At 40.3% G+C, this 26,261-nt stretch overlaps 1 protein-coding gene across 6 annotated transcripts in view; it reads right to left on the bottom strand.

Annotated features, from left to right (window-relative positions):
• Positions 1-2,631: 2,631 nt before the first annotated feature.
• Positions 2,632-26,261, bottom strand: part of LOC106859660 (neuronal acetylcholine receptor subunit alpha-7-like) — a 60,351-nt gene continuing 36,721 nt past the window's right edge. For 5 of the 6 annotated variants that reach the window (XM_088156685.1, XM_088156687.1, XM_014887109.2 and 2 more), the window contains 5 exons: positions 25,560-25,727; positions 23,679-23,873; positions 22,219-22,305; positions 9,039-9,148; positions 2,632-3,697 (listed from right to left, as the gene is read on the bottom strand). In XM_088156685.1, coding sequence (XP_088012811.1) covers positions 3,176-3,697; positions 9,039-9,148; positions 22,219-22,305; positions 23,679-23,873; positions 25,560-25,727 — 1,082 coding nt within the window. In that variant the 3' untranslated portion in view covers positions 2,632-3,175. The remainder of the gene's footprint in view (positions 3,698-9,038; positions 9,149-22,218; positions 22,306-23,678; positions 23,874-25,559; positions 25,728-26,261) is intronic. The other variant, XM_088156688.1, reaches the window with a different exon arrangement.

The following is a 26,261-nucleotide window of genomic DNA, read 5'->3' as shown; positions in this document are numbered from 1 at the left end:
CAAAGTAAAGATTATGCTTGATTATATGAACAGTTCTTTATGTTTGATTAATAAACCAGGGCAGATTCTCATCTTGTTATGCTGAATAGCTTCATAGCAGAAAGCCAGCCATGCCTTCTCGGAAATAAGGTGCTCCTCAGCAAGAAAAAGTGCACAAGGACCTTTACTATCATGTTCTGTATTACCAGGGGACAGTAAGGTCACCACTCCTTGTGTAACATTTCTGCAAGTGCCTGGATTTGGGAAGGATATTATGGGTTGGTTTATTGTTGTCATTTAACCTTTGCAACCAATTTGGGATTTCTTCCTTCTCTTGGAATTAAATACACCACGGCACTAACTGGTGATGCCATAAAGAGCTGTGAATCAGTATGTATCAATCTTTCCATGTGTAATGTAATTCTCAGGAAAATCTTAGATTGCTTCACATTTTATTCTGCAATATTCTCTATGTACAGTAACTATTTTCTGTTCTGTCTTACATAGTTTGCTCTACAAACTTTGTATAACATTATTGCCTTTCAGAAGGCCAAGTGATAACAAAAGGATCTGCCTCATATGCTATCTGAAAAAGTAATCAGCAAGTAGTTTCAGTACAGTGTAAAGAACTGTAAACTGCATACCATTGATACAATTTGAGTTTTAGGACATTTCTATAAGACATAATCCCACCTTGGCAATCTAACAGTATAAAGTCATGGCCTATAAATGGATTTCTTTTTTTCCCACCTACTTTTATATATATAAAAAAGGTTATTTAAATTAATTTTTCACTGTTGTTTTCAGATAGTTTCCATCCTCCTTCTGATCCTAAGGTCTATACATCCAGTTAAAAACACTCTTATACAACTACTCATTTCATGTAAGGGAACATGCTTTGCATTAGGAGGCTAAATTATTGTGACTGTGTGCTTTAACATTAGCTATTACCTTTTTTATCCTGTCACTGAAAATTACTTTCAAAAATACTTTTCAAGCAAAAATATTAGTGATCCTTGAACAAATGCTCCAAAGTTCATTTAGCATCCTTCATCACAAGTTGCAGAAAGAATTGGATATTTAGACTTTTAACTAACAGAAAAATGAAATTAGTATTTCAGCTACTGTTTAAGAGAAGAGCCTGGAATAACTAACCTAAAGCCCCAAAATAATTCTGCTCTTCATTGAAGTTTTTCTATTAGGAAAAACCCTCCTGAACCACATTTTGTACCTCAGCAAGACAATTTCCTAAGCAGAAGCAGTAAAATGGGTGGGAGAAATAACCAGGTTTCAGGAGTTTTCTCCTGCAGGCTTGGAAAGAGTTACTTAGAGCACTACTTAGAGCACTTCCTATGAAGAAGTAGAGTTCTCTCTGAAATATGGATAAAATTTGCAGTAGTGGATTGTACCATTGTTACCACTTGAAGCTGCACTTGGAGCTGAAGTAACCAGGAAGCTAAGTGAAATATAAAACAGGTCATTGTAGTCGGGACCTTCTTGGGTTCCCCTCCTTAGGTGCTTTTTTGAACATAACTCCAAGAAGTACAATAAATCAGTGATTGCGATGATCTAATCTTACTGCTTCAGAAGTTTCCCATTGAAACAGCGAAGTCTTTGTTGAAAGCAAGTTATCACCACCTAATAAAGATCATAGTGGAAAAGCTGAGGGATCTTCTCCTTAAAAAAATAGTAGCATATTGCATTAATCTGTAAAACTTCCAGCTTCACCATCCAGTTTAGATGGAAGTGCTTCCTGTTGACTAAAATAATGATCATCTTTCTCTCCATCAGTGATGGTGGGAAGGATCCCAACATGCAGGTAGGGGAAATGTTAATTTTTTACAAACTCTAAAAGAATAAGAAGTTGAAAGTCTGACAGAGAAGAAAATAGGTTATTTTCTTCAAGTGAACATTCAGAGAAGTGCTGTGTTACTCCAAAAAGCAAAGGTGTCTACATCAGACCGCGTTCTTTTGTAGCTCTGCTGAGATCGGTAGGGAAAATAAAATCATGCAACAGAGGTGTCATTCCCATCCACAGTACTGGGTAGAAAAAAGCTGCTATTGAGAATAGTGCTTCACCCCCTCCTTGTATTCCAGGAAACAGCATAATTAAATTATGTTTTATTAACATAGAGACATTATATTAGAGAATATTTAGAGAGAGAAAATTGATAATAAACATTGATACATTAAAGTTTAGCAAAATAAAATTAGTCTTTTATACACTCCTTTTAACAAAGCCTAGTTACCACATGGAAAGAAGACTGTACTAATAGAATTTTCAAAAAATACTACTTTAGTGGTATAGACTGGATAGGAAATATGAACCAAATTTAATCTGTGGACCATTTCCTAGATATTATGGAGACACAAGATTCTGCCCTAACTCCACAGAGTTAGTCAGTATTAGGTTGGCAACTGTGCTCCATGAGAGCAGTGATATTTTAAATTAAGTAGACTTTCAAGGTGACAGAAACAGATAAATAAGCATTGTAAATTATATATATATATGATTGTCATCAAGGAGAAAGAATTTTCTTTCCAATGTCACAAACAATATTTCCTAATTAAAAGAAATAAAAAACTAAAACATCTTTCTGGGAAAGATACAGTCTTAATAAATTTACCAAGAAAAAAATCTAGTCATTGTGCTAGCTTGAACTAATATGATGACCATTTATTTTCATAAATACAATATACAGCATCATGAGACTGTGGAGATGTGTCTTCCAAATCTGAGAAGTGCATGTCACAGCCACGCCAAACAGTAATTATAAAACACAGACATACTGAAAACAACAAAATGATGCAATGCAAAACCTATAGTTTTAAATTATTTAAATTAACAATGTCCAAAAGTTCACAAATTCAAATTAAGACATTGATACTAGTGTTAACTTGCAATAAATATATATATTGTAGCATTGTAATGTCTTGAATTCTTGTCTATTACTTATCACAGATCTTGACATAATTACATGTGGCACTAGTCTATGAAATAAGTAACACAGTTCAATATATTTACTATTCAGTAACTACAATCACTAACATCAGGAATAATAATGTCCTGAAATTATTTTAATCCCCTTCTGTGTATGTTAGCACATATAAGTACACTTCTCTATTTGAGTTAAATTATCTAGTAAAATTACTGACAATATCCACCTTTTGATTATCATGCTCATCTTTGAAAACCTTATGCAAAATCCTTTGAAACAGCTTCTATAAAATTTGGAGCAGACATGAGTATTGTAAATGTGCAAATGATGGCAAAGAGGGTAAATGCAACCAGGCATAATCTGTCTATGACAGCAGCTGCGAACTTCCACTCACTGCAGATCTCTTCACCCTCATCTTGTTTCCTGAACCGCATTGCTATGAACTGAACTTCCTCCAGGATCTTCACAATCACTGGAAGGGTATCCATTAAAGCTTTCTTTTGCACGAGCTCAATATCTTCTGCTAAGGGGCAAGATATCTTTGCGCCCTTGCTGCCCAGGTCGTTCTGCTGTGGGCAGCACGGGCTCTCCATGGCGTGGTAGCTGTAGATGGTGTTGCCATTGCTGGACTGGTGCCCGGGAAGGACATTCACCTCCAGGCTGTTTACGCTCAGCTGGTGCTTGGAATAGCTGTATTTGCAAGAGAGGGGCTTTATGTTTTCCCCAGGTTTTTTCATTCGTAAAAACCAAGCACACCAATTCAGAAGGATGACACGGACCTGAAAGAGAGTCACCATGGCAGAAACACAGGAGATTCTTCAGCATTTTAAAAGTTTTTTAAAACATTTTGTGACTATTATAGTTAGTGTGCACAGTCTCTTAGAAATACTGATGGATTTCTGTGTTCTCCAGCTATCTGCTTTCAAAACGTTTCTTTGAGAGTCTAGCTCCTTACCAAGGATAGCCATTTATTGGATCTACCTTAAATATACGGGTATTCAATGCTTACTTAGCTTATAAAGCAAAAGAGATGTAAAATCTTACTTTACAAAATGGCCCTTGGAGACCCATCTTTATCAAATACTCCCAGATCTCTGCAATTGAGCAGACAGCACAGTATTGGCTGTATGGTTTTCAGGCATTTCTCAGATTGTAAGGACAGAGACACAGTTAAATACTTCTGGGGCCCAAGGTGATCTTGCTGAAAAAAATCCGTATATGACAGGTTCTAGAACATTTCCCATCCCCACTGCTATTGTTTACATGAAAATAGAAGACCTTGGTTGGGTTTTCATGGTTTTATGGAAAGCTATTTTATACTCCTTTGAGGAGTTCAACCACATAATACAGCAGGCTTTTTTTAAAAGAGTAAATCAATTACATTTAGCAGTTCGAAGTCTGAGTGCCACTATTAACTGCTGTCACTTCCCTGTGTGCTGGTGCATCACAAGATTCTCCAACATGCACATGGCAGATTGTGCCTCCTATGTTTCTTGTCAAGGTCATTAAGTGAGCTAACTCTGGAGAGTGCATCCAGAATTTTTTCCCAGTGAACTGATTGCCAAATATTTCCTCTGAAATCTGAGCCTGCTAGAATTCCTACTGGTAACATTGTTAACTGCAAAAGGCAGGAAAAAGGCTGTGGATTCAGTAGCATCTTGTGCAAAGAGCAGATACTAAATTAGCAAAATCTTGTAATTATGAGATCCTCCAGTTGTTATGCATATAAATTGGGAATTTACAATATGCTTGAGAGGGACCCTCCATGCAGACAGGCCTCTTTGATGACTTTATCATCCTGGCTGCATGCCAAATAATCTGACATCAAGGACAGAAAAGATGTGACCTCTGGTTTCCCTTTTGAGCCTTAACTCATAACGACTGCCTGTGTAATCCTGCTCTTGTTACTTTGGTCACGTTTGACTTGGGACCACACTTTGCCTCCGAAGCTGTTTTAGATGCAGGAAGAGTTGACTCCTGTGTTTGCACAGTACAGATAGAGGAATGGGGAAATTACAGCTAGCACTTTTGAATTTCTGCTGTAATGACAAGCATAATTTCAGAAAGGAGGAAGCATTAATAACCACAGATAGGAATAATAATAACAAAACCAATCACCAGTGAAAGACAGCTACACAATTTTTAAATTCTACAATGTGAGCTCTTCTAGGTCACAGACCTGTACCATTTTCTGCAAGCCATTTTGCTTCTCTGTCACAAGTGAATTTTTTGTTCTTCATCATTGTCATGGTTTTGGCTGGAATAGAGTTAATTTTTTCCTCGTAGCTGGTACAACATGATGTTTTGGTTAAGTATGAGAATAATATTGATAAAACACTGATGTTTTGGTTGTTGGAAAGTAGTGCTTACCCTGAATCAAGGACTTTTCAGTTTCCTGTGCTCTGCCAGTGAGCAGGTGCACATAATGCCACAAAGAAGCATGGTCAGGACAGCTGATTTGAACTAGCCAGAGGGATATTCCAAAAGGATATAAAGTGTGAGGAGTTGGTTGGAGGCTGTCAATTGCTCCTCAAAAACAGGCTCTGCATCAGTCAGCAGGTGGTGAGCAATTATATTGTGCATCATTGTTTATCTTATATTTTATTGCTCTCTCTTTCACCCTTGCTGTTTTTATTATTTTTGTTATTCATTACTATAACTAATATTATTATTCTTATTATATTGTATTCTGTTTCAATTATTAAACTGTTCTTCTCTCAACCCACAAAGTGTTGGAGTTTTTTTCTGATTCTCATCATCATGAGCAAAGGGAGATGGGATGTGAGTAAGCAGCTCTTGCGGGTACTTAGGTGCTGGCTGGGTTTAAACTATGACAGTCCTGAAAGATTGTTTTCCATTATTCATATTATTTTGTTTTAAATATTTCATTATTTCCTCCATATTCTCCACAAAACATAGTAACCTACAGTGTTGTAGCCTAAAAAACGGATTCTGCCTTTAATTGAACAAACTTAATTATAATGTGCTCAGATTGCTCATGGACACAAAATAGGACAACATGGAACAAAATAAAGGTCTTAATTGCTAGCAATGTATCAACAGTGTCGGTTGCAAAGGGGAGAGAGAAGCTAATTCTCTAGCACTGTGAAATTAAAAAGCACTAAGTCAGACAAACTTTCTTATTAGAAAACGTTAATGTGTCTGCCTTAACTCTGAAAGGAAATGTGAGGTGAAAAAGAGCTTTCATACAGGAGTGCTGCTTTTTCTTTCAAGACAGAGTCTTTATTCCTTAGGGAAATTACATTTATAACTACAGTCAAACCCATTTCCCATAGAAAAATAAATACCCAGAAGAAAGTAACACAGCTTTTAATTAGCTTGGACTGCAAATGCCCTATTTCCTTGAAAACACAGACACTTAGGCATCAATCTGTTCTTGTCATACAAATTAATTCAAGAGACAGCTGCAGCATAGAGGCTTTTGGAAAACAGGTGATTATGATGATATGAATATATACTCTCACCTTCATTGTCATATACAGATTTCTATGAAGGAAGTACACAGGTACAGTTATCTTCAGAGGTCAACAAGCCTTCTGTGAGCCTCTCCTTGCTATAATGCAGTTGTACTGCTAGCTTTCATCACAGTCAACTGCCTGGCCTAGTCCAGAGCAGAGAGTCTCCAGTTAAAGCTCTCTCGATAAGGGACACCTGCACCTGTGCAGAACTGTCCAGGTTTGAAGCATATCAAAAGAGAAGCCTGAAACATAACAAACCTGCTTTAGGCACAACAAAGAGCCAGAGTTCTCTTGCCTTTTCCCAGAAAACCCCTTCTTCCCTCAGTCTCTCCATATCTCTTTCTCATGCAATAGTCTTGGCTGTCAGTAAAGAAAGGTCAGTTGAGCTGTAGTCCATACCTGATGTTATCCACTCCCAAACAGCTTCTTAACTGGGCCTTCTTTAGAGTTCTTTTCCATGCTGCCTCAGCAGACATTATCAAAAGTGTCAATCAGCCACCAGCTCTCATTTCTCAACTGAGTAGCCAACAAATGCCCTGACTGAACACCTTGGATTTAAATTCCTCTCTTGAAAAAGGCTGGTTTGTAAGTCATCAAAGATTAATAAAAAGGAAGGCACAAATTTAAGTAGTGGAATAAGGGAAGTGAACACCTACAGAGAGGATAAACACTAACAGGCACTCTCCTCCCTCTTCTGTTGCAAAGTGCAAGCACAGACCCCTTGAGAAACAGGCAGGGAAAATAAACTGCTCAACTGTAAATGGTTTAGAAAGCAGATGTCATTAGGAAATGCATCCATTCAAATCTTCTCGGTCTGCAGAAGCTCCCACACATGCTCAACTGTCCAGTGCCTCCCCCTGCAACTGACTCCAGCTGACAAATCCATTTAAGCAGGAGGTGAGAACAATCCTGTAATAATTTCCAATTAATCAGGGTTAGAATTTGCAATAAACGCCTGGCTCTGACAGGAAGAGGAAGTTATGGGAAAAAGGAAATGGTAAGGGTAGCAGCTGGAAATGCAGAAAAATGTAATGCAAAAAAATTTCTTCTTTCTTAAGTTACTTTTTCACTTCAGATTTTTTTTTAACTAAGCTGAAGTAATTCAAGGCGTCTCTTTAAGAAACACCTGACATAGGTGGACAGGCAAAATTGGAAAAAAAAAAAAAAAAACACCAAAACAACAACAAAAGGAATAGAGAAGGACGTGAATTCTAACAACTGAGCCTTGGCCATGTCTTGCAGAGTAAAAGTGCCTACTTTTGTGGGGTCAGCCTCTCCCTGCACACTTGGCATTCAGTCTTTTCCTCTTGAGATCCCTCAGCCCTGTCAGCTTGTCCAGTCTACAGCTTTTACAGTCTATCATCTGCACTTCCCTGTAATCCTTTCCACAGTTTTTGCTTCCTGATGGCATGTTTTGTAATGTATGCCAGTTCAGCTGTCAGGCCACTGAACAAAATTCCTCCTGGATGAGAAATTGCTGCACACTGTGTTTCCAGCCAAGAAAACAGGAGACTGGTAGAGAACAAGAGCTGACCTGCAGGGCCTGTGAGCAGGTCTAACATGAGCCATTGTGTCTGGGCTCCTCAAAAAGCAATGAAATGGGTTCTGTTACACTGCTGCAGACTCTGTCCATGTAGACATCTGAAACATGTTTCCCAGATTTCTGTCCTTAGATTTTGCCCACAGGCATGTTCATCCAGAATTCACATTCTCTGCTGCCTTGAAAGATGTTTTCAAATCATATAGCACTTCAGGAAATAATTGTAAGTATGCTTAATTGATATTTGACTTTAAAAAATAAAGTGCATTGAAGCAGCAGTTTATTTTAAGAGAGGAATTAGAAAGCAGTTCTGAAGTTGGGCTAACACTGGTAACCATAAGATACTCAATTATCCAGCATGTCAGGATAATTGTGTAGTGTGACAAATGTGGTGAACAAGATATCAGAGGATATTGTACAACTGGACTCCTACAAACAGGGTGGTAGATAGTTGACTGTGACTATCTGTACCTGCTTCTGCTTTTGTTCTTTTTCATTCTGTAAACACAAGCATACCCTGCCTATTTTAAAATCTATTAGGAAAAAAAGAGAGAGACTTGAAAATCTAAAGGAAACATTCGATTTGAAAGCCAGCAAGCATTGGTGCCAGATCTCACTGGGCTGACCAAGTCTGCTGCTCTAGAGAAAAGAGGATCCACATGCTAATGCACTGGGAATAGATCAGATGACAGCAGACAAACTGCCCAGTAGAGACTAGTGTTTATTTAGGACATTCTGTTAGCACTAGTATCTGCTGGATATGAAATTAAAGGTTTGCACTTGCAAAGTAGGTGCTGAATGAGATAACTTTGTCGTGACTCAACCACTCCATCGTAAGGTTGAAAAGAAAGGCCAAATGGGAGGAACTATTTTTAATGGAGAATAAGAGAAAGTGGTTTTAATGGAAAAGCACATTTAGTATTATTCTTCTTTCCCTTCAATTGTAAATGTGTCAATTATGCTGTTTGTAATTGACTCTTCAGATTAATGGAGAACAATTTCTGCCTCTACCCTGTAACAAGTTTACTGTAGCTTTTAGACAATTTTCTTTTCTTCTAGTAGCAGTGTTTATCTCGAATGTTTAACACCAAAGCTGCTTACCCATTTGGGCATCTTTCCTGCTTGGGGGTCATGATGGTGAAACTGCAGAACCAGCACTGTTACCACCACAGACAGACCAACGATGACCATGATGCTAGCAAAATACTGAGCTGCAAGCAAAACGAGGACTTGGTTAACAGGGAGGAAATACAAAGAGCACATAACATTCCATGGCTATGCCTCAAGATCTACATTTCAAAAGCACTGTATTACATCTGAACCTCCTCTTCTCTGGTCTGCTGCACTAGAACATTCAGGGTGTTTATCTGCTCAGCTCCCTCCTCTCCTGTGAGGCAAGGCCTAGAACACATGAAAGGTGAAAACTGGTTTTTGTCCCTTAAGAGGCATGTAGAGCCTCATAGTAAGAACACCTTTGTGCCTGCTGCCAGGACAGTGAGAAGTTGAGCTGACAATATGCACTGAACACCAGCATTCCCAGTCCTAGGCCTTCCGTGGTAGCAGCAGAGGTGCTAGAGGGAGATGATGTCTTCATGGTGCCTCTGGATCCCTTCAAAAAGTGTCACCAGTTCCCCACCTTTGCCCCACTTCTGCTCACAGGTGGTTAGGTGTATTTCTTGTTACTCTTCTTAACCCTCAAGACCATTTATTCTAGTTCCTATGAAAGTACACTACAGCCTCCTTGAATGCTAAATTTAAATCTGCTGTGCAGGAAAGAAACCAAGATCTTGAAAGCCAAAGCTGAGGCTTGAAGCCGTATCTCCTAAGTGGCAGTACAGCTTCCTAACGCCAGGAGTGAGGTTGATGCGCTGGAGTGTAAAGCAGAATAACCCACAGGGGTAATGACATTTCAGTGGCAAAATACCAAGGAGCATTACTGTTGGCTGACATAATGGTACAATGTGGGACAGCACATCACACTGTCCCAGACTGCAGCCTTCTGCAACCCTCAGCCCTCCCTCCTGCAGCTTGAAGGAAAAGTAAAAAATTCAAAGATCCAAAGCAAGTTTTGTTCTGCCTGTGTTTCTTAATGCCAAATCCCACTGCTTCAGGATCAAAAAACTTGTCTACAATAATGAGGTTCTGAGACCTTCCTGAAAATAAGGGTGCAATTGCTTTAAGAGGTATGGTTTTTAATGACAAAATGAATTATATATCTAAATAAGAAGAACGGTCTCAAGGGTGAGATGAATTTAAAGCTCTCTATTGCACTTATTCATAGAGAGAAGAGTCAACAGGCAGGCAGATGCAGAGCAAACCAGGTTTCGGGCATCTGTTACATGCACCATGTAACAGAAACACATCAGTGTTGATATTGTTGATTTAATTACTGCCATAATTACTAAAGTCACTACATAATTACATGAACTATGCATTTCGATACCACCAGACTTCAAAGGCCTGAAATGGTCCATTTAAAATGGCTTTAGCTAAGCTTTTTCACATATCCTTGGAAAATTAGTCACCTGATTAAACTTGGAAACAACCTGATAATATCTGACTGAAGATCCTAGTCAATGATGAGCAGGGGAATTGATGCTCCTAGGTTTTTTATGCTGTAAGCCCAGGAAGAGATGTCAGGAAACTGCCGTGTAGATGTGCTAATAAATACAAAACAGTTCTCTCCAGAACAGACTGGGAACCAGAGGGGAGCCAGGGACCCATAAAGAAAGATATTTTATACTTTTGCCGGGTGATAGGCAAGGAAGAGGCTGGAAATGTGTCATCTGCATTCTAAAGGGAGGAGTGGGGTTCTCCTGTACAAGGTACACTGAAGTATTCATTCAGAAAATAAGGATGGAGCACATAGTGCATGCTACTTGAGCCCTATGTGTTAGTGTGAGGCAGTCAAATGTGTGCAAGATATCTGGCAGGTAGATATGTGCCTACCAGGTAGGTGGGGGTGCTGTATTCAGAGAGAAAGTTGCAAAGTCCTGGAAATGCTCAGGACTGCTCTAAGGCTGAATTTTGACAGTCCTCAAGAGCAAACAGTGAAAGTGAAAGAAAAAGATAGCAATGACTGGCACAGCTGCTGGTCTTTCACATCTCCAGCTGGAGATATGATGAGGTCCATTACTTCCTTTGGTTTGATAGGAGAAGGTAGAACTAATAGCCATTGATTACAAAGGAATTGCTAGATCATATGTCCATGCATCTCTTTGCTTGAAAATCTGACTGTCCTTACAATCTAGAACCAGGCATGGAGGCCAAGAACCTGAGTCTAGACTCAGTGACCATTCCCCTGTAAGGGAAGGAAAGGCCTCAGAACTCAGTGGGTATGTCCACAAGGCAAATCATTCGTGGCTCTAAAATTATATCCTTACTTATGCAACATTTTCTGATCTTTTCTTCCAGGATTTAATCCTATATCCTCTCTTTCCTGGCAGCAGGAAAACATAGTCTTACTGCAGCAGAAGAATTGATGAGGAAAACTCCTGTGCTTTCCTCCATGCGCCTCCTTAAAAGCATGGCCTAATCTTCCAGTCTGCGCATTTCTGTTCCTGACAGTCTTTTGCCCTCACATCAGCAAGGTCAAATTCATCACTTTGGGACAGCTACAAGGGCTGCTGACCCTGTTCACCTGTGAGGAGCCAACTCAGTTTTGTTATGCCTCAACAATGGTTGTCAGAGGCATGTAGGGGAAGGGTTGCATGTGTGCCATGTCCAGGAGGCAGCCATGAGAAGATGGAGAAAGCCTTGACTCTGGGGTCACTTTTCCTGGCCACCAATTCATGTCTCACATGGGACGGGCAGTCAGCAGGGGAACCCTGCAGACACTGTACCCCAGAGACATGCTGCAGTCAGATGGCAAAAGGTCTGTGACAATGGACTGCACTGGCATATTGGACTGGGCCAGTGATCTCCTGTCAGCAGGCAGACTTGGGGAAGAGCCGGGGGCATAGAAAGTAACTGCATCATAAGCTGTGAGGGCTCTATGGGGGCTGTTCTGGTCTTTGCCTTTTGTCTTTCTGGGAGCTTCTTGAGTCTTAAGCTTTTTCCCTTGCCCCAGCTGACCTTCTGGCTCTCCTGCCCTCTCTGGCTCCTGCTCGCCCTCATGTCTGTCCTGCCTCCCTGTGTCCCTGACCAGCACCCTGCCTGCTCCATCCCAGCATCCCTGCCTGAGCCCCCCGTGTCCAATGCTGCCTGCCTCCAAACAAGCTCACCACCACGATCCTTGTCGTGACCCTGTCCAGCCTCCTGGCCCTCCTGCCCAATCCCCCCTCCCCTCGTGTCCTGTTGCCCTTCACCACGGGAGCCTTGACAGGCAGCAGAGTGCACAGCCCCATCTCAGGACATCCACAACATCCACTGCTAATGCTCTCTTTTCCCTCTGTCTCCTCTCTCTCCCTCTCCTTCCCATTTTTCTTCCTCTTGCTCTGTCTTCTCTAGCCCTCTTTAGTAGAGTAAATCCTTTTTATTTTGTCTTTTCATTACCAATAAACAGTTCTCAGATACAATGTTTGCCTCATTTGGCTAAATTTCATTCCCTACCATCCATCATTAAAAGAACTCCTCGCAGTTCCCCACACTGGAACGCACATCACCTCTAGCATCCTCTCTGATTATGACTATGACTCGACCTTCTCCAGCAACCCTGTGAGCAGAGAAGCCTTGCTGCTGAAAGGATCAAGCTACAATGCTCATTGATAATATGTCCCTTGGAGCCACAGGACTTCAATCTTCACTCATTCCATCCTAGCCCCACACTGCCCTGAATTAGCAAATTCCATTTTTGGGTCTCCTCTGATGTTGCTGAGCACAGAAATAGGATGCTCTCCTGTGAGGTGGGGCATAGGGAAGACAAGTAATGAGCTTTGGTCTCTCAAGCAACAGCCTTGGCCTAGTCACCAGATCTTTTCTGGCGGTATTTTCAGAACCGTCCTGAATCCTATTTATTCATTTAGTGCTTTGAAGCTGTTGTTCCTACAAAGTCCTACGCCCACATGTCTGTTGGCAGAGATAAAGGCAAATATGATTTTACAAAGAAGCTCAGCCCCTTTTACTTAAACTGCAGGAAAATGCTTAACAACTCCCACTAAACATCCCTCTGTGTCCTACTTGTAACTCCTAGTTGCTAGATCAGCTTGCAATCTTTAACAATTCCCTTCACTGTGGGAAGCATTAGGAGCAGCAATCCCAGATCAGGGTGCATGTGAAAGACCAGGGATCTGGTTGCTGATAATTCACCTGCTCTGAGGCAAAGCTTGGAAGTGACTGACGCATTCTGGTAAGAAAGTAGTTCACTTGCACTCTGCCATGGCTACCTGCCACAGGCCAGAAAAACGCACCAGAAGACCTGTGTTTGGAGCCTCTCAATATCCCTAACTTACACAGCAACATTCCTCAGGAATATTGAGGATACTGTACTGGTCACTTCTAAATGCTCTTCATAGGTTTTAAAGCTTGTATGATGCCTTCTTCAGCAGAGGTGAGTGAACAAAACAGCTGGTTTGGATGCTTGATTGATCTTCAAGAAGTATGAAATATTTGCTCTTGTACAATTAATTTTCTTCCTTTTCTTTGCCAGAAACATTATGTAAGATACTATCTGGACAGCAGTTTTAACATCTAGGAGTTGTCATCATCATTGTCAGGACAATAAGAAGATGATCAGGTGCTGTTGTCATAACAAATATGGACCTCATAAAACTAGAGATAGTCAGAAGGTCTTGTAAAAAGTCAGTGAGAACACCTACTTGTTCTTTGCATTATTCACCTATATCAAAAGGATAGTAATGATTTGTAATTCACAATTTTAAGAGCATGCAATTCATCTTTGGATGTTTTGTGTCATTATCTGATGTTAGAGAACCACCTTAGGATGATTTTAGAGATGTTTTGGAAGACATATTGCTGAAGTGGAACTGGATTAACTTCAAGGACTGATTAGGGACATGGTAAACAAAACAGAATCCCTAAGATGACTGTTTTGTCTTGATTTTGTCACTGAACAGTGTTATCATATATCATATCATATCCTATCATGCCAGCAGTTATTCAGATTGTTAACAGACCCAGATTTGTTAACATAATTAATCACAAGAAAGACAGAGCATCTGCACTGTGATCATTCACAGTCGTGTTGTTCCTGTGAAATACCAGGGGAAGAAAGAAAGTGTTCTGCTCAGGTATTCACATTGATCAAGCTGGATGTTGGATGCCTCTCACTGGTGTTCCTGTTTCTATTCTATCTTTGCAGAAGACATCAGGTTTCGCATGTGAAATGAATAACTGGGTTAGAGCCACTCTAAGTCTGGTAATTCCAGTCATTCAGGGCTGAATACTTTGTGCTTCTTGTGAGCTCAGAATGAGATATTCACTGCTCCTCCTTCTGGGAATGGCCCAGGTGAGAGAACTAAAGCCTGTGGAGGCTCATGAAAACCTCAGATACTGACAGAGGGGCTTCCAAGCACCCTTCTTTTCTCCTGTGGTAGGGACCAGGCCTAGTCCTGGGCAGATGCTGTGACAGTCTGCAAAGGGCAATGGCAGAGTTACTCAGAGAGCAGGAAAATCAAAAGATAGAAGAGAAAGTCTCTTTATGACTTACTGTTGTACACAGGCAGCAAAAAAATATAGAAGCCGACATATGAATATGGTACTTGTGTTTTGAAACTCTTCTCCTTCCATATGCTTGAAGAATAGCAGTTTGAAAAGTAAAACTGTTCTCTTATTTTGTTTGATTTTATTCTTCTGTAAAGAAAAAAACATCCAAGACTCTTGGCTTTAGAAAAAGCATCATTGGTCACGGGGACTGAAACTGTAAGAGCTGCCTCGAATGAGAATTTCTGTTTCATGAGAGAGATTGAGCAGGGTCTTGCTTCTGACAAGGTACCAGGCAGGACCATAAAAGAATAGAGGGGGAAAGCACTCCAAAAACTCAAAAAAACAGAGTAAAGTGAGATGGTATCAGCTGAGAACAGAGTGGAAGATGATAAAAAATGTAATAGGTATTCATCTATTTTTTCTCTAGTCAAAACAACTAATGCCTTATGTTCATAACTTAATCTGTAACTCCAGACGGTGACAAAGGACCACATTGCTTCCCTGTCCTAATAATTTCCAGTCTTGTTTGCTGTATGACTAAATGCAAGAAATCACCTCAAGCATCTGCTGCAGAAGTACTTAACTACAGTGCAAAGTGTTCATACTTACTGAAATGGTGTAGGCATGGAAAGGAAGAGCAAGGAGAGGACACAGCTGGAAAATATCACCATAATGGAGCCTCGAGCAGCAAGTAAGTTGTGATTTTTAAAAAAGCAGAGGAACTTAGCAAAATAAGACAGAGAAATGCAGTTGTGCTAACTGGAGATGGAGATAACTTTATTTTTATTGTGCTTTATTTGATACATCCAGCCAAAATGTCAAGCATCATATGCATGTTAATCATAGAAAGTGCCAATTCCTCATATTTATGAACCTTGTCTTCCCCTTTCAAACACTGCATACATATCAGCTTCCTGATGTTCCCCACTATCTGCTATAAACTCAATTTAAAGCAAAATACAGAGTCTTGATCCAAAATCACTTGTGTTATTCTGGAGTGAGCTGGTAGAAAATAAGGATTTGCAGCACTTTGGAATTATTTTGGCATGGAAAACAATTAGAAATTATTAACCACTTCTATGCAAGGGGAAGCCTCAAATTTCAAGATATAAAAATGTGTTTACAGAAGAAACAAATCATCTGACTGGCCTGAGACATCTGAACATCTCATTTCAAGATTTGACTTTTGGGCAGATGCATGCTTTATCTGCTTGACAAAGTACTTTGAAAGTGATACTTCTTCAGAGCACAGGCTAGGATGGACAGAGACCTGCTAAGTCAGAGCTTATTTCAGCTTTGGTCTAAAGCTGAAAGAGTCCAGCTGTGGGTGCTGCTGGCTATTTTTCCATGTGACTGTACCTTCTGTGCTACTTTGGGCCTGGACTCAAAGCCTGCAGAGTTTCAGGTCAATACAAGCGCAAAGAGCAATGTGAAGTTCTCAGAGCAGGCATATTAGGATCTGTCTCTGCACAGTGTCAGCCTATCCTCACAGTAGTGGGACTGCAGCACAGGAAAATGGAGGTGAATGTAAGATGGGTGGGTGAAGTAAGTTCTGCACAGACTGTGTCTCACTGCAAAATGGAACAAGAGGTAAACCTGTGGCTTACTAGGCTGGGGACTGGTGTTTTCTTAAAAACAAAGCATCTGGTGCTGGAAGCAGACAGGATCACAGTACGAGGGGGAAGTGCAGACCGTACCATGTGGCCCCAAAAGTTTTGCCCTTCTAGAGGTGATACTGCAGGCAGGGGAAAAGAATACTCAGGAAGATGTGCTGGTTAGGCTCCCCACTGGCTTGATCTAAACTTTCCAGAGCAATGGCTTTTGGCCATGTCCGACTTGACGTGGACTGTAGATTGATCTGTCTTTCTAAAAAACTGGATGATTTGGGTAGGAATTAAATATTACATTAGAAGATGAATTTTTTTAAGTCTGTGAGCCCAAACTAGCAACTTATCCTGAGGCACTACTGAAGAATTTCCTACAGCAGTGCATGCTAAATTTGATTCTCCTCACTGCTTAATTTGGTACCACTGGATGTGGGATCATATAACCACCAAGTGTGTAATCTTAAGGAGGCTCCAGCCAAAGGATAGTAATGAAAGGTAAGAGTTGTAGTTAGGAACCTATATTGACTTCGAGGAATTTGTTCCCTACAGTTACTTCTTAATGCATGATTTCCTAGTCTTAATTATAAGGTGCTTTTGGATAGAAAACACAATTTAATGAAACAGATCAGACATATGAAGACTTTAAAGGCATTCAGGCATATGTCTACTGCCTAAGGGAGGAACTCATCCTTTCCTGAGAAATGGCCATACAACCATTACCAAAACCAGAGCCTTGTCCACTATTATTTACCTAGAATAATAGAATCATTTAGGTTTGAAAATACCTCTTATATAATTGGGTTCAACCATTTACCTAACACGGATCATAGTGTCTTTATTTAAAAAAATAATCCTTACAGTGTAGAGCTAAATACCTCAAATGTAGTTTTCAGATTAATTACCTAGTCCTTTAATTTCAAAAGGCAGAGCCTGATTTTGTACAAAGGCTCTAATTAAAACAACCCTACTTGTTAATCACACTATTTGTTTAATTTTGATTTAGTTGCTGAACCAGGAAATCAACACAGTGGGGCATGGTTACATCTTCCTATGTAATGCACTGGATAAGTGCAATAATATGAACTGGAAGGTGCATGAAATCCACACAAAATTTCTGGCATTTATAGTGAAAAACAAATCTGCATAATTACATAGGTTTTTAGAAAGAGAAAAAAACTCAATTGTCTTATACCTGAGTTGTATCACACAGGCTTTATGATTTTACCCAGTGATTAACACAGTCAGACCAGTAATTTAGTTGTGTAGTACATCTTGAGTTCTCTGCATTTCTGTACATACTTTCCTCAAGTAATGAACTCCAACAACTACTCTTGGTAAAAGTAACTTTAAAGAGAAAAATTAAAAGTAAGTAAAATCACGACTGCAGCAAGACATACTTCCTGCAAGGCATGATTAAGCTACAGTAGGAAGGGTAAGTTTAGGACACAGTTGTTGCTGTATAGCCACAGTCTGAAAGTCTTTTAAGAGCTACATTCTAGAGGTTTCAAGTGCCAGGAGGGACTTCCAGTACCCTGTAGAGAAAGAATCCTTGTTCATAAAGTTGACTTGTGCTGGATTCTATCCAAACTGTTGTGTTGGTAGATATCATGGGACTTAACTCTTTTGATTTAAATGTTGTACTTATTGCTGTGCTGTGGGTGATTAATGTTTTAAACAGAAACACAGGCACCACTCCCTGGTTCAGCCTTCTCCTTTCATTGGCATCTCTGTGGAAGGACAGGATTCAACCGTTGAAATATTGTGGTGTCTTTCTTCGCATAGATGTGTGCTGTTGAAAACTGGGTTTTGAAAATAAATATTTTCCCCAAAAGAGAGGGTATGCTAGAGAAGGATGGGAGCCAATATGCTGCTGGGCAAGGACCAGCTAGCCTACTGATGTGAATGCAAACCCCAAGAAAGCTGAGTGAGAGCAGAGGCCGGCCTGTCCAACTGGAACATTTCTTGGCACAGAAAGTGGATTGCTCACCATTAAAGGAAAGCTCCACCGATAACCCTGCAGCAGGAGCAGCAGGGCCCTGGTGCTCAAAGGCACTGATTCCTAGACCAAGTCTTGTCACTTGCTCTTTATAGAAAAAGAAGTTGACCTGTTTTTAACATAGATTAACATGATAGTTGGTAGGCTACGGAGAAATAGGAATGTCTTGTCTGGGAAAGTTGCATGTGTGGAGTATGAGTCTCTGCTTTGGGCGGCTTTATAAACAGACAGAGAACGCAGAGCACATACCAAGAAAGGGCTGACCCACTTTGCAAAGGTACAAAAGAGCAACTGTCTTGTCCCACCTGGATCCTTCTGATTATTTAATCTGAGAGGTACTTTGTTGTTAATATAATTTGAGGTTCCCCTTAACTAAGACAAACTAAGGTATGATTTCCACATTACTCTGTAAATATGTTCCAGATCCCAAAAGCTAGTACTTTTCTTGGTGTCATATTAGACCAGTTCCCCTTTGCTACCTCAATAAAGACACTGCAACAGCAGCTGTGATATTTTCCCATATTATTAGAGTTCAGTAGTTAAAGCCAAGGTCAGAAGAAGAAAGTACAGCATGTTAAGCATTAGTGGCTTTGAAGTAGCAAAGGCTGTGAGGGTGCATGTAGACCCAGAGAGGTGTGGATGCATGTTTTTTTTTAAAAAACTCAGGCCCTAAGAATGTAATGCAGATTTTTAAAGCATGGGAATCACTTTTGCAAAGTATCTCTGCATCCACATGCATAAAGATGAGTAACAGTGACTCTTCAGCAGATCAGCAAGGAATCTTTCTACTTGAAGATGAAATTGTCTGCATTCTTCACAAACCACATGCTTTAGAATATTTGTTTATTCCTGCAACTTGCTTCTAACCATGCTCATTCTTCAAAACTTGAATGATCTTTCCAAATGTACTCCTTTTTCTCATATTAATCCTCAGGATTTTAACTGAACCAGAAATCACACTGAAAACTGTGATCATGACCTGGCATGTTCAGTACAGCAGCTAAAATATGCCATTTGGGATCCTGTGTAAGACCACTGTGAGGAAAAGATGCTATGTTACATTGTTAGAGGAAAGATAAGGTTTTCAGAACTCAAGATCATGTAAAAGTGCACAGCCCAGCTTTGAGCACTTGCTGAAAAAGGGCTGTTTGGGTGCAGAAGCCAAATGGATAAGCAGTCTCCCGGCAAATATTGAGCAGAGCAAGGAGTTAGGGGCAGGGTTTTAAAATAGAAATACTGTGGAAGGGAGATAAAAACCCAAATGTAAATGCAGAAGTAGCAGACAAAGGTGGAAAAAATGGTATTGAGTAGTCAGAACAAGAAAGACCTCAAGAATGGTGAAACAAAGTGGAAGAGCCTACCTCCAGAGTGAGCAATGCATTATGTCTGGGGAATATGCAGGACCAACTGAAACTCTGCATATAGTCATGTAAAAATAATGTTGCTGGAAAACTGCACATAGTCATATAAAAATAATTTTGCTGGAAAACTGAGTTGTTGAGAGACATTTCTCACTATCAGAAGTTCTTCGGGAGAAGAAGTTATGTGAAGAAGGTACTTGGATGCGGGCTGGGGAGGCTTCTGTCTGGATAGACAAGAGCTGCTGGAGAGTTTGTGGATCAGTTTCACTGAAGAGGCCAACAGGAGTCATTCTGCAGTGGTAGTGCATAAAAAGACCATCCAAAGACAGTGGACATGGGGACTACTTAAAACAACTGAGGAAAACCTCTGTATCACAAACCCTCATTGCCACCTGGGGCTTTATCCACCCTGATGACTGCTGAAAAGGCAGCACACATATAATGTATAACCAGGGGTGGTGCACAGGTTGCTTCACTATCAGGGAAGAACTGTTTGGGAACAGGATAATCAGGGGCAACTTAGGCTGGAGTTATTGTGAAATAGTGAAGCTCAGGACCATGAATTGAGTGAGGACTCGATGAATTGAGTGAGCAGAGAATAGACCTTGGACTTCAGGTGAACAGACTAGTCATTTTTGATGGGAACTAGTATTCCCACCTGGGAATGATTTGAAGGAAAAAGCAGGACATAAAAACTGAAAGGGCTTAAAGCACAGCCCTCCAAATACAAGAAACAGCACACCTGTAGATGAGTGTGGCTAAACTGTGAATTTATGGTAGGGCTTCAGTGCAGAAGAGAAGGAGCTGTGGGAAGTAGAGGCTACAAAATGAAAATCTGGAAGCATTGTCTTGTCACCATGATTGATGTCAGAAATGTTAAAACTCATTAATTTAGACTGGCGAGGGAATCAAGGGCAACAGGAAGAGTTTCTATCACTACGCAAACACTACACAAACAGCTGAACAAGGCAAACATGGACTTGCTGCTGAAAGGAGGGGATAATTTAGTGACAGTGAACAGTGATAAGGTCAAGGCAGTGTGCACTTTGCGTCAGTTTGCACCATCAAGGTCTCTGACATTTCAGTGTTTAGAGATGGTTCAAGGATGAGGAATACAACCAGAAATAGGTAAGGAAGGACTCAGAGACTGCTTGTGAGATCTGAACCTGCCCAAATCCATGGGATCATCGAGAATCCTAAAGGGATCATTGCAAGATGAAGAAGATGGAGAAAGACAGATCTTGCATCCTCCTTTAAAAAGCTCAAAAGGACAACACAGAGAAGAACAGACATGTCATTCTGACTCTGTCCCTGAGTAAATAAGGCAGCAAGTCCTCAGGGAACATTTCTGGACATTTGAGGAAGAAAGTGGGGACTGGGAACAGCCATCCAACATTTAATAAGAATAAATCATGTCTGACCAACAGGATTGTCTACAATAACAAATTAAAATATTTGCAGCAGATGAGAGAGTAGTGGATATCATTTACAGCAATTTTAGTAATTCTCTGATAAGCAGAAATTGTCTGTTATTGCAGCATCAAAGTCCATGAAAGCACATAATTATTCATAGCTTTTCTTGGTACAAATCCTACCTACTATGATAGAAGACTGTATTAGTATAAACTGTTTAGGTCAAAGCTAGTGGACTGGCCATAGGCAAGTGTACCCCTTTACAAATTCTAAATGGGATTTGTTACGTGTCAATAGTGGTTCACGAAGGCTTTTGTCCACTCCCTACACACAAGTTTCTCTTAGAATTGTGCCTGTCTCCATTGTGTCCTAGGTTCAAAAAGATGTTTTATTAGTTTTTTTGAAGCTCCTGTATGACTCAAAGCCAAGAGTCCTGCTGACTTTCACTAAGATATGTAAGTTTTCTGGATGCTTTCAGAAACTCTTGCCCATGGGTGCCATTGTTCTTACTGTTGCATGCTAATCCTCCTTCTCCAGAGTCAGATCTAGTTTTAAAGCCTTGAAGAGAGATAATGAAGCTGTCTGAGAAAATGCATTTTTTTGTCCTAGTCATTACATAACTTTTTTGAGGCTTTCATTATACAGTTGTGAGGTGTCTCTTCCATCAGCACCTAGATATATTGTTGACTATTTTGTTCATTTCTACTGTCTAGAATGTGTACATTAGTCATGATTTGTACTCACAGGTCTTTCAGGCAGTGTTAATTCTTTTTTATTTTGTAAAATAGGAGAGGTTTGTTTCCTCTACTCTGCAATAAGGCCCCATGAGACCAAGGTAGAGGGGTGGTTCTATAAAAACAGAGGCTGTAATGATATCTGTCTGGCCCACAGTCCCAAGATGATGATCCCAAGTATTAAAAATATTAAAAATGCTCCAGTGATACACTTGAATTTTGACCCTTGTATCCTGAATTGCTCTTAAGATAGAGAGAAGAGTGAAGGTGGGAAAAATTTGTGTAATAGCAGGGAGGCAGGGTGATGCAAAAGAAGATTAGTTTTCCGCAGTGTTGATTCTGTGTCCTCTCAGTCCTTGCTGTTACCTGCTTTTCTAAGGTTTCACATGCTTTTTTGTAACCTTATGTAGATCCTTTTCATAAATGCACATGGTGAAGTCCAGGCTGACATTCCTGACATTGCTGAATGCAAAACTGGAGTAACAAAAAAGTCAGTCCTCAAATTGGCTTTGAACAGCTCTTGAGAGGCATCACACATGGTGCACAAAGCAGTGAAAATCAATTTACCTATTAGTGGGACGGAGTCAGAAGTTGCAGGCATGATCTCAGCCACAAGCAGCATGAATACAGTCAGGGAAAGAAGGACAGTGATACCTGGAGAGAGTGAATATATTTGGGAAGAATGAGGAAAATGAACTCTGCAGCTGCTCCTCTGATGTCTTTGCTAAATATAGCTTTGTCCTGATATACAGCTAAGCCAAACCCATGATTTCATGGCTTCAATGAAGATTAGAACTTCCACAAAGTGCGAGTGTTTTTAGCTGCTATTCTATCTCCTCTCTTTTCACTTTTCTCTAATACACACAAACTCTTGCTTCTCTCAAAGTAATGCTGAAATCTTTTTTGCTCAGTGAAATGAAGCTTGCAAAACTGGTGAACTACTGGTGCTTTTCCAAAACGTTGCACAAAGCCCAAATGGTCGTTAAAGATTAGGAGAGACTTGCACAGACAGCAGCCTAGGTTTTGCTGTGGCATATTATATAACATACCTCAAAGACATGCAGTCTGTTTTAAAAGAAGCTCTTTGTTCTATCTGGAAAAGCTGTTGTTAAACCTAACCATCCTGATATTGAGAAATCAAAAGGTCAATTCATGAACATTAGCTCCCATTTTTGAGTCAATATTGCTCAAGTAATTTTTTTCTTTATCCATATCCTACATTTCATAGGCAGCAATTGTACCCCTGATAGCCTGTATTTTACTTCTTGTTAAGCAGGCTGCTCTGATATATTTTATTTTTTAACAAAAAAAAAACAAAAACAAAAAAAAAACAAAAAACAAAAAACAAAAAAAAAAAACAAACAAACAAACAAACAAAAAACCCCAACAAACCAAAAAAACAACCAAAAAAACCCACCCACTGATGACACTTCATATGATTTAGAAGTCTCCATCCTGAGACAGAATCATGCACAATTAACTGTTAAAGTCTCATCTGGGCCGGACTGGTGTATTGACAGCTCTCCCCTATCTTCTCTTGGAAGAACCCTCCCCATTTTTATCAACACACACAACAGTAATCTCTTTCTGCCCTTCCATGGCTGTGTTCATAGGGGACTCATGTCTAGGTGTTTTGGGAGATGAACTTTGAAGGTGAAAATCTGGTGCCCAGCTGCTGCTGTTCACAACCCTTCACTCTTTGCTTCCTAGTATGTTCTATCCGAAAAAGAGAGTCAATGAGCTTTGAAATGCATTGAGATGTACCAAAGAAAATAACAGGCATGTCAGAATACTATCACTGTTGCCTGTGCCAGCAAGTTCAGCTTCCTCCCAGTCCAAAAGATACATGTAGCACAGGATATATGAATGCCATAGAGAAAGCTGTCATCCTTGTTCCTGCAACCAAAATAAGTACTTCTATTGCTCTTGTAATGAAATCTTTATTCATTGAGCACCATAGCACCATGAGATATTTATTTTCCTATTTTATAGGATGCTTATGAAACAAATAAATATTTAGCACTTACCTAAAGAAATCTTCTCCCCTGAATCAGCTGGCAAAAGGAATACAAGCAGTGCTAAGCCAGATATGAGAACACAGGGGATGAGTAAGTTCAAGCCATAGTAGAGGGTGCGTCGACGCATGGTGATGGTGTACGTCACATCTGGGTATGGCTCTTTGCAGCATTCATAGTACATCTCATTTCTCTTCCCTGGGACACCTACAGAGAGGGTGATCAGAGCAGTGGGGAGAGGTGCAGGACTCTCAGATACCTCCCTGGACTGGACCAAGAAGTGATGGTTTATGAGCCAATGTGTGTCACCTCTGCTGTTTTTAGTCCACCTTCTGTGCTTTCTAGGGTTTACTTTCATGCCTTCTGAGTCACTTGAACCTAGCTTAGCTAATAAAGCTCATCTGGGCCAGAACATAACAGTCCTGGGCATCACAACCTCAACAAGAAACATGTGCATTCTGCCTTCCTACATTCTTTGAATGGTAACATACTGTTGATATACTATTGATATTTACTAGCACATGCAGCAGATTTTCTGTGTGACAAGTGCCACTACTTTTTACTGTTTTGTGATCCTCTATACATATTTGCTACTTTTTTGTCAGGAAAAACAGACAGGGCATGGCTTACTTTTCAACAAGGAAACCAAGTCAAACTCAAAATCTGCATATCTGAAGGTTCAGAGAGATAGCTGTCTGATATGTATGTACTGCAGGGCTGCCGATGGTGAACCTGCTGCAGCAAGATTGCCTGACATGCTGCGGGATGGGGACTGCAAGACCACTGGAAATGTCAGGAGACCCGGAAGAGCTCAGCACCTTGTATCTTTCATGCCAAAGTTGCTCAGTCCTCTTTTGTTTCTGTGGACAGGATAGATGATGTGACAATGTGTGCATTCCAGCAGAGGCTTAGTTTTCTTAAAGGGTATAGCCATGGCTTGCCTGAGGTGATACTTAATGCTTTTGCTGTATGAGCTAAATAAATCCCTGTTTTGTTCTCCCCTGGTCAGGGTTGAAGGCAGATAAACTACAAACTCTTAATCAGATACGCAAAGATATTGAACAAAAATAACTGCCAAAAAGGAGCACGGGACAGGGAGGATTGCTCTGAAATAGCCGGACTTTAGGAGGACTCCACTGTGGAGTCTTTTGGCTTCTCATAAAACTGAATATAATTTCTCAGACGCTCTGAATGATAAAAATACTGTATGCAGTTGGTTGGGCCACTTATTTCCTTATCTGTACATCCAGACTGGAAAATAAAATGTTTTTTTTGTAATCTCTCTTTGCCGTTGTCTAAGTTCCATCCATTTCCGTAACATTGTTTGTGACTTACAGCTACATAAATGAGTTCAAAATAACTCATTCTGAATAACTAGTTCTGGGCATAAGTTCTTTTGAAAATACAGGTATCCTTCAAAGCATAGAAGAGAGACATACTAATCTATGGGGTTTATGAATTGGTAGACACTTTGATGCTTTTCTGGGTGAGAAAGATCCATTTATGTAAAAGTTTTGGTGAAATACTTTTTACATCAATGAATTTTGCTGATGCATTAGAGTAAATGTGACAGTAGTGTTCCATGCAGCTACATGAGACACATCCAAGTTTAGTACTGACAACCCGCTCAAATGTGTCAGGACTAGTAGCTTTCATTTATGTATTCAGTGGCAGGCAATTGCTTCAGAACACAGTGTTTTCAGACCAAGTTCAATGAATGCTGCTGAAAGGCTGTCTCTGATATGTGATTTTTTTCCTCCTTTTTGCTTCTTCTTGGATCTATACTTTTGATATCTGTATTCCATGTCCAATTTATTGATTGTTTCTATATATATATTTGAGGTTTGCATTTGAAAATTAGACTACTGCAGATTTATAGGTTGGCCAATTTACCCACTAAATCCCATTCTCCATTTGAGATGTAGTTGGAAATATCAGCCTCGAGCATCTGCAGGTCAATCAACCAGCCACTGTGAGTCCAGGAGCCAAACTTCAAATCACACTTCTGCACATCAAAGGGGAACCAGCGGACATCAATGTAACATGTGCTCTTCAAAATGCCTGTAGGTAGAAATCAGTCATGATCAAGTGTGTGCAGGGTGCATTTCATCTTACCCTTATCTGTCTCTGACTGTTTCCTCTTCAAAAATTCGATGTGATACAATCATGAGGTAACCAAGCAAGTACTTCGGGTGGAAGATGCTGCCATAAGTGGAATAACCTCCCTTCTTCCACCAATGAAGATCTTTCTCACTTAATCCTTGAGGTAGGTTGCCTGGGATACTGTGGCTCCCACTCAGGAGCAGCCCAGCCTGTCTCCCAGTGCCAGCTGGCCCTAGCAGATCACAGGCAGCTGCCTGGTCTGACAAGAGCAAAGAGCATGCCCCAGGGAGTCACTGTACTGTGACCAGCTCTTTGAAAGGAGTTCCTGGTCAGGCCCTGCCTCAGACCCACAGTCCTTTGAAAATACATTGTTGTGCTAAACCTTGCTCAGTGCTGGCCTTTATCATCTGTGAGGTAATCGAGCCTTGAATTTAACTCCGGATGTGTCTAGTTCATGTTCTGGGACACTTTAAGGGGTCTAATGGGTAAGGA

Source organism: Sturnus vulgaris, chromosome Z (genome assembly GCF_052056855.1).
Source record: "Sturnus vulgaris isolate bStuVul1 chromosome Z, bStuVul1.hap1, whole genome shotgun sequence".
Lineage (NCBI taxonomy): Eukaryota > Metazoa > Chordata > Aves > Passeriformes > Sturnidae > Sturnus > Sturnus vulgaris.
Note: the sequence above shows the minus strand (reverse complement) of the source record. Positions and strands in the feature narration are given on the sequence as shown.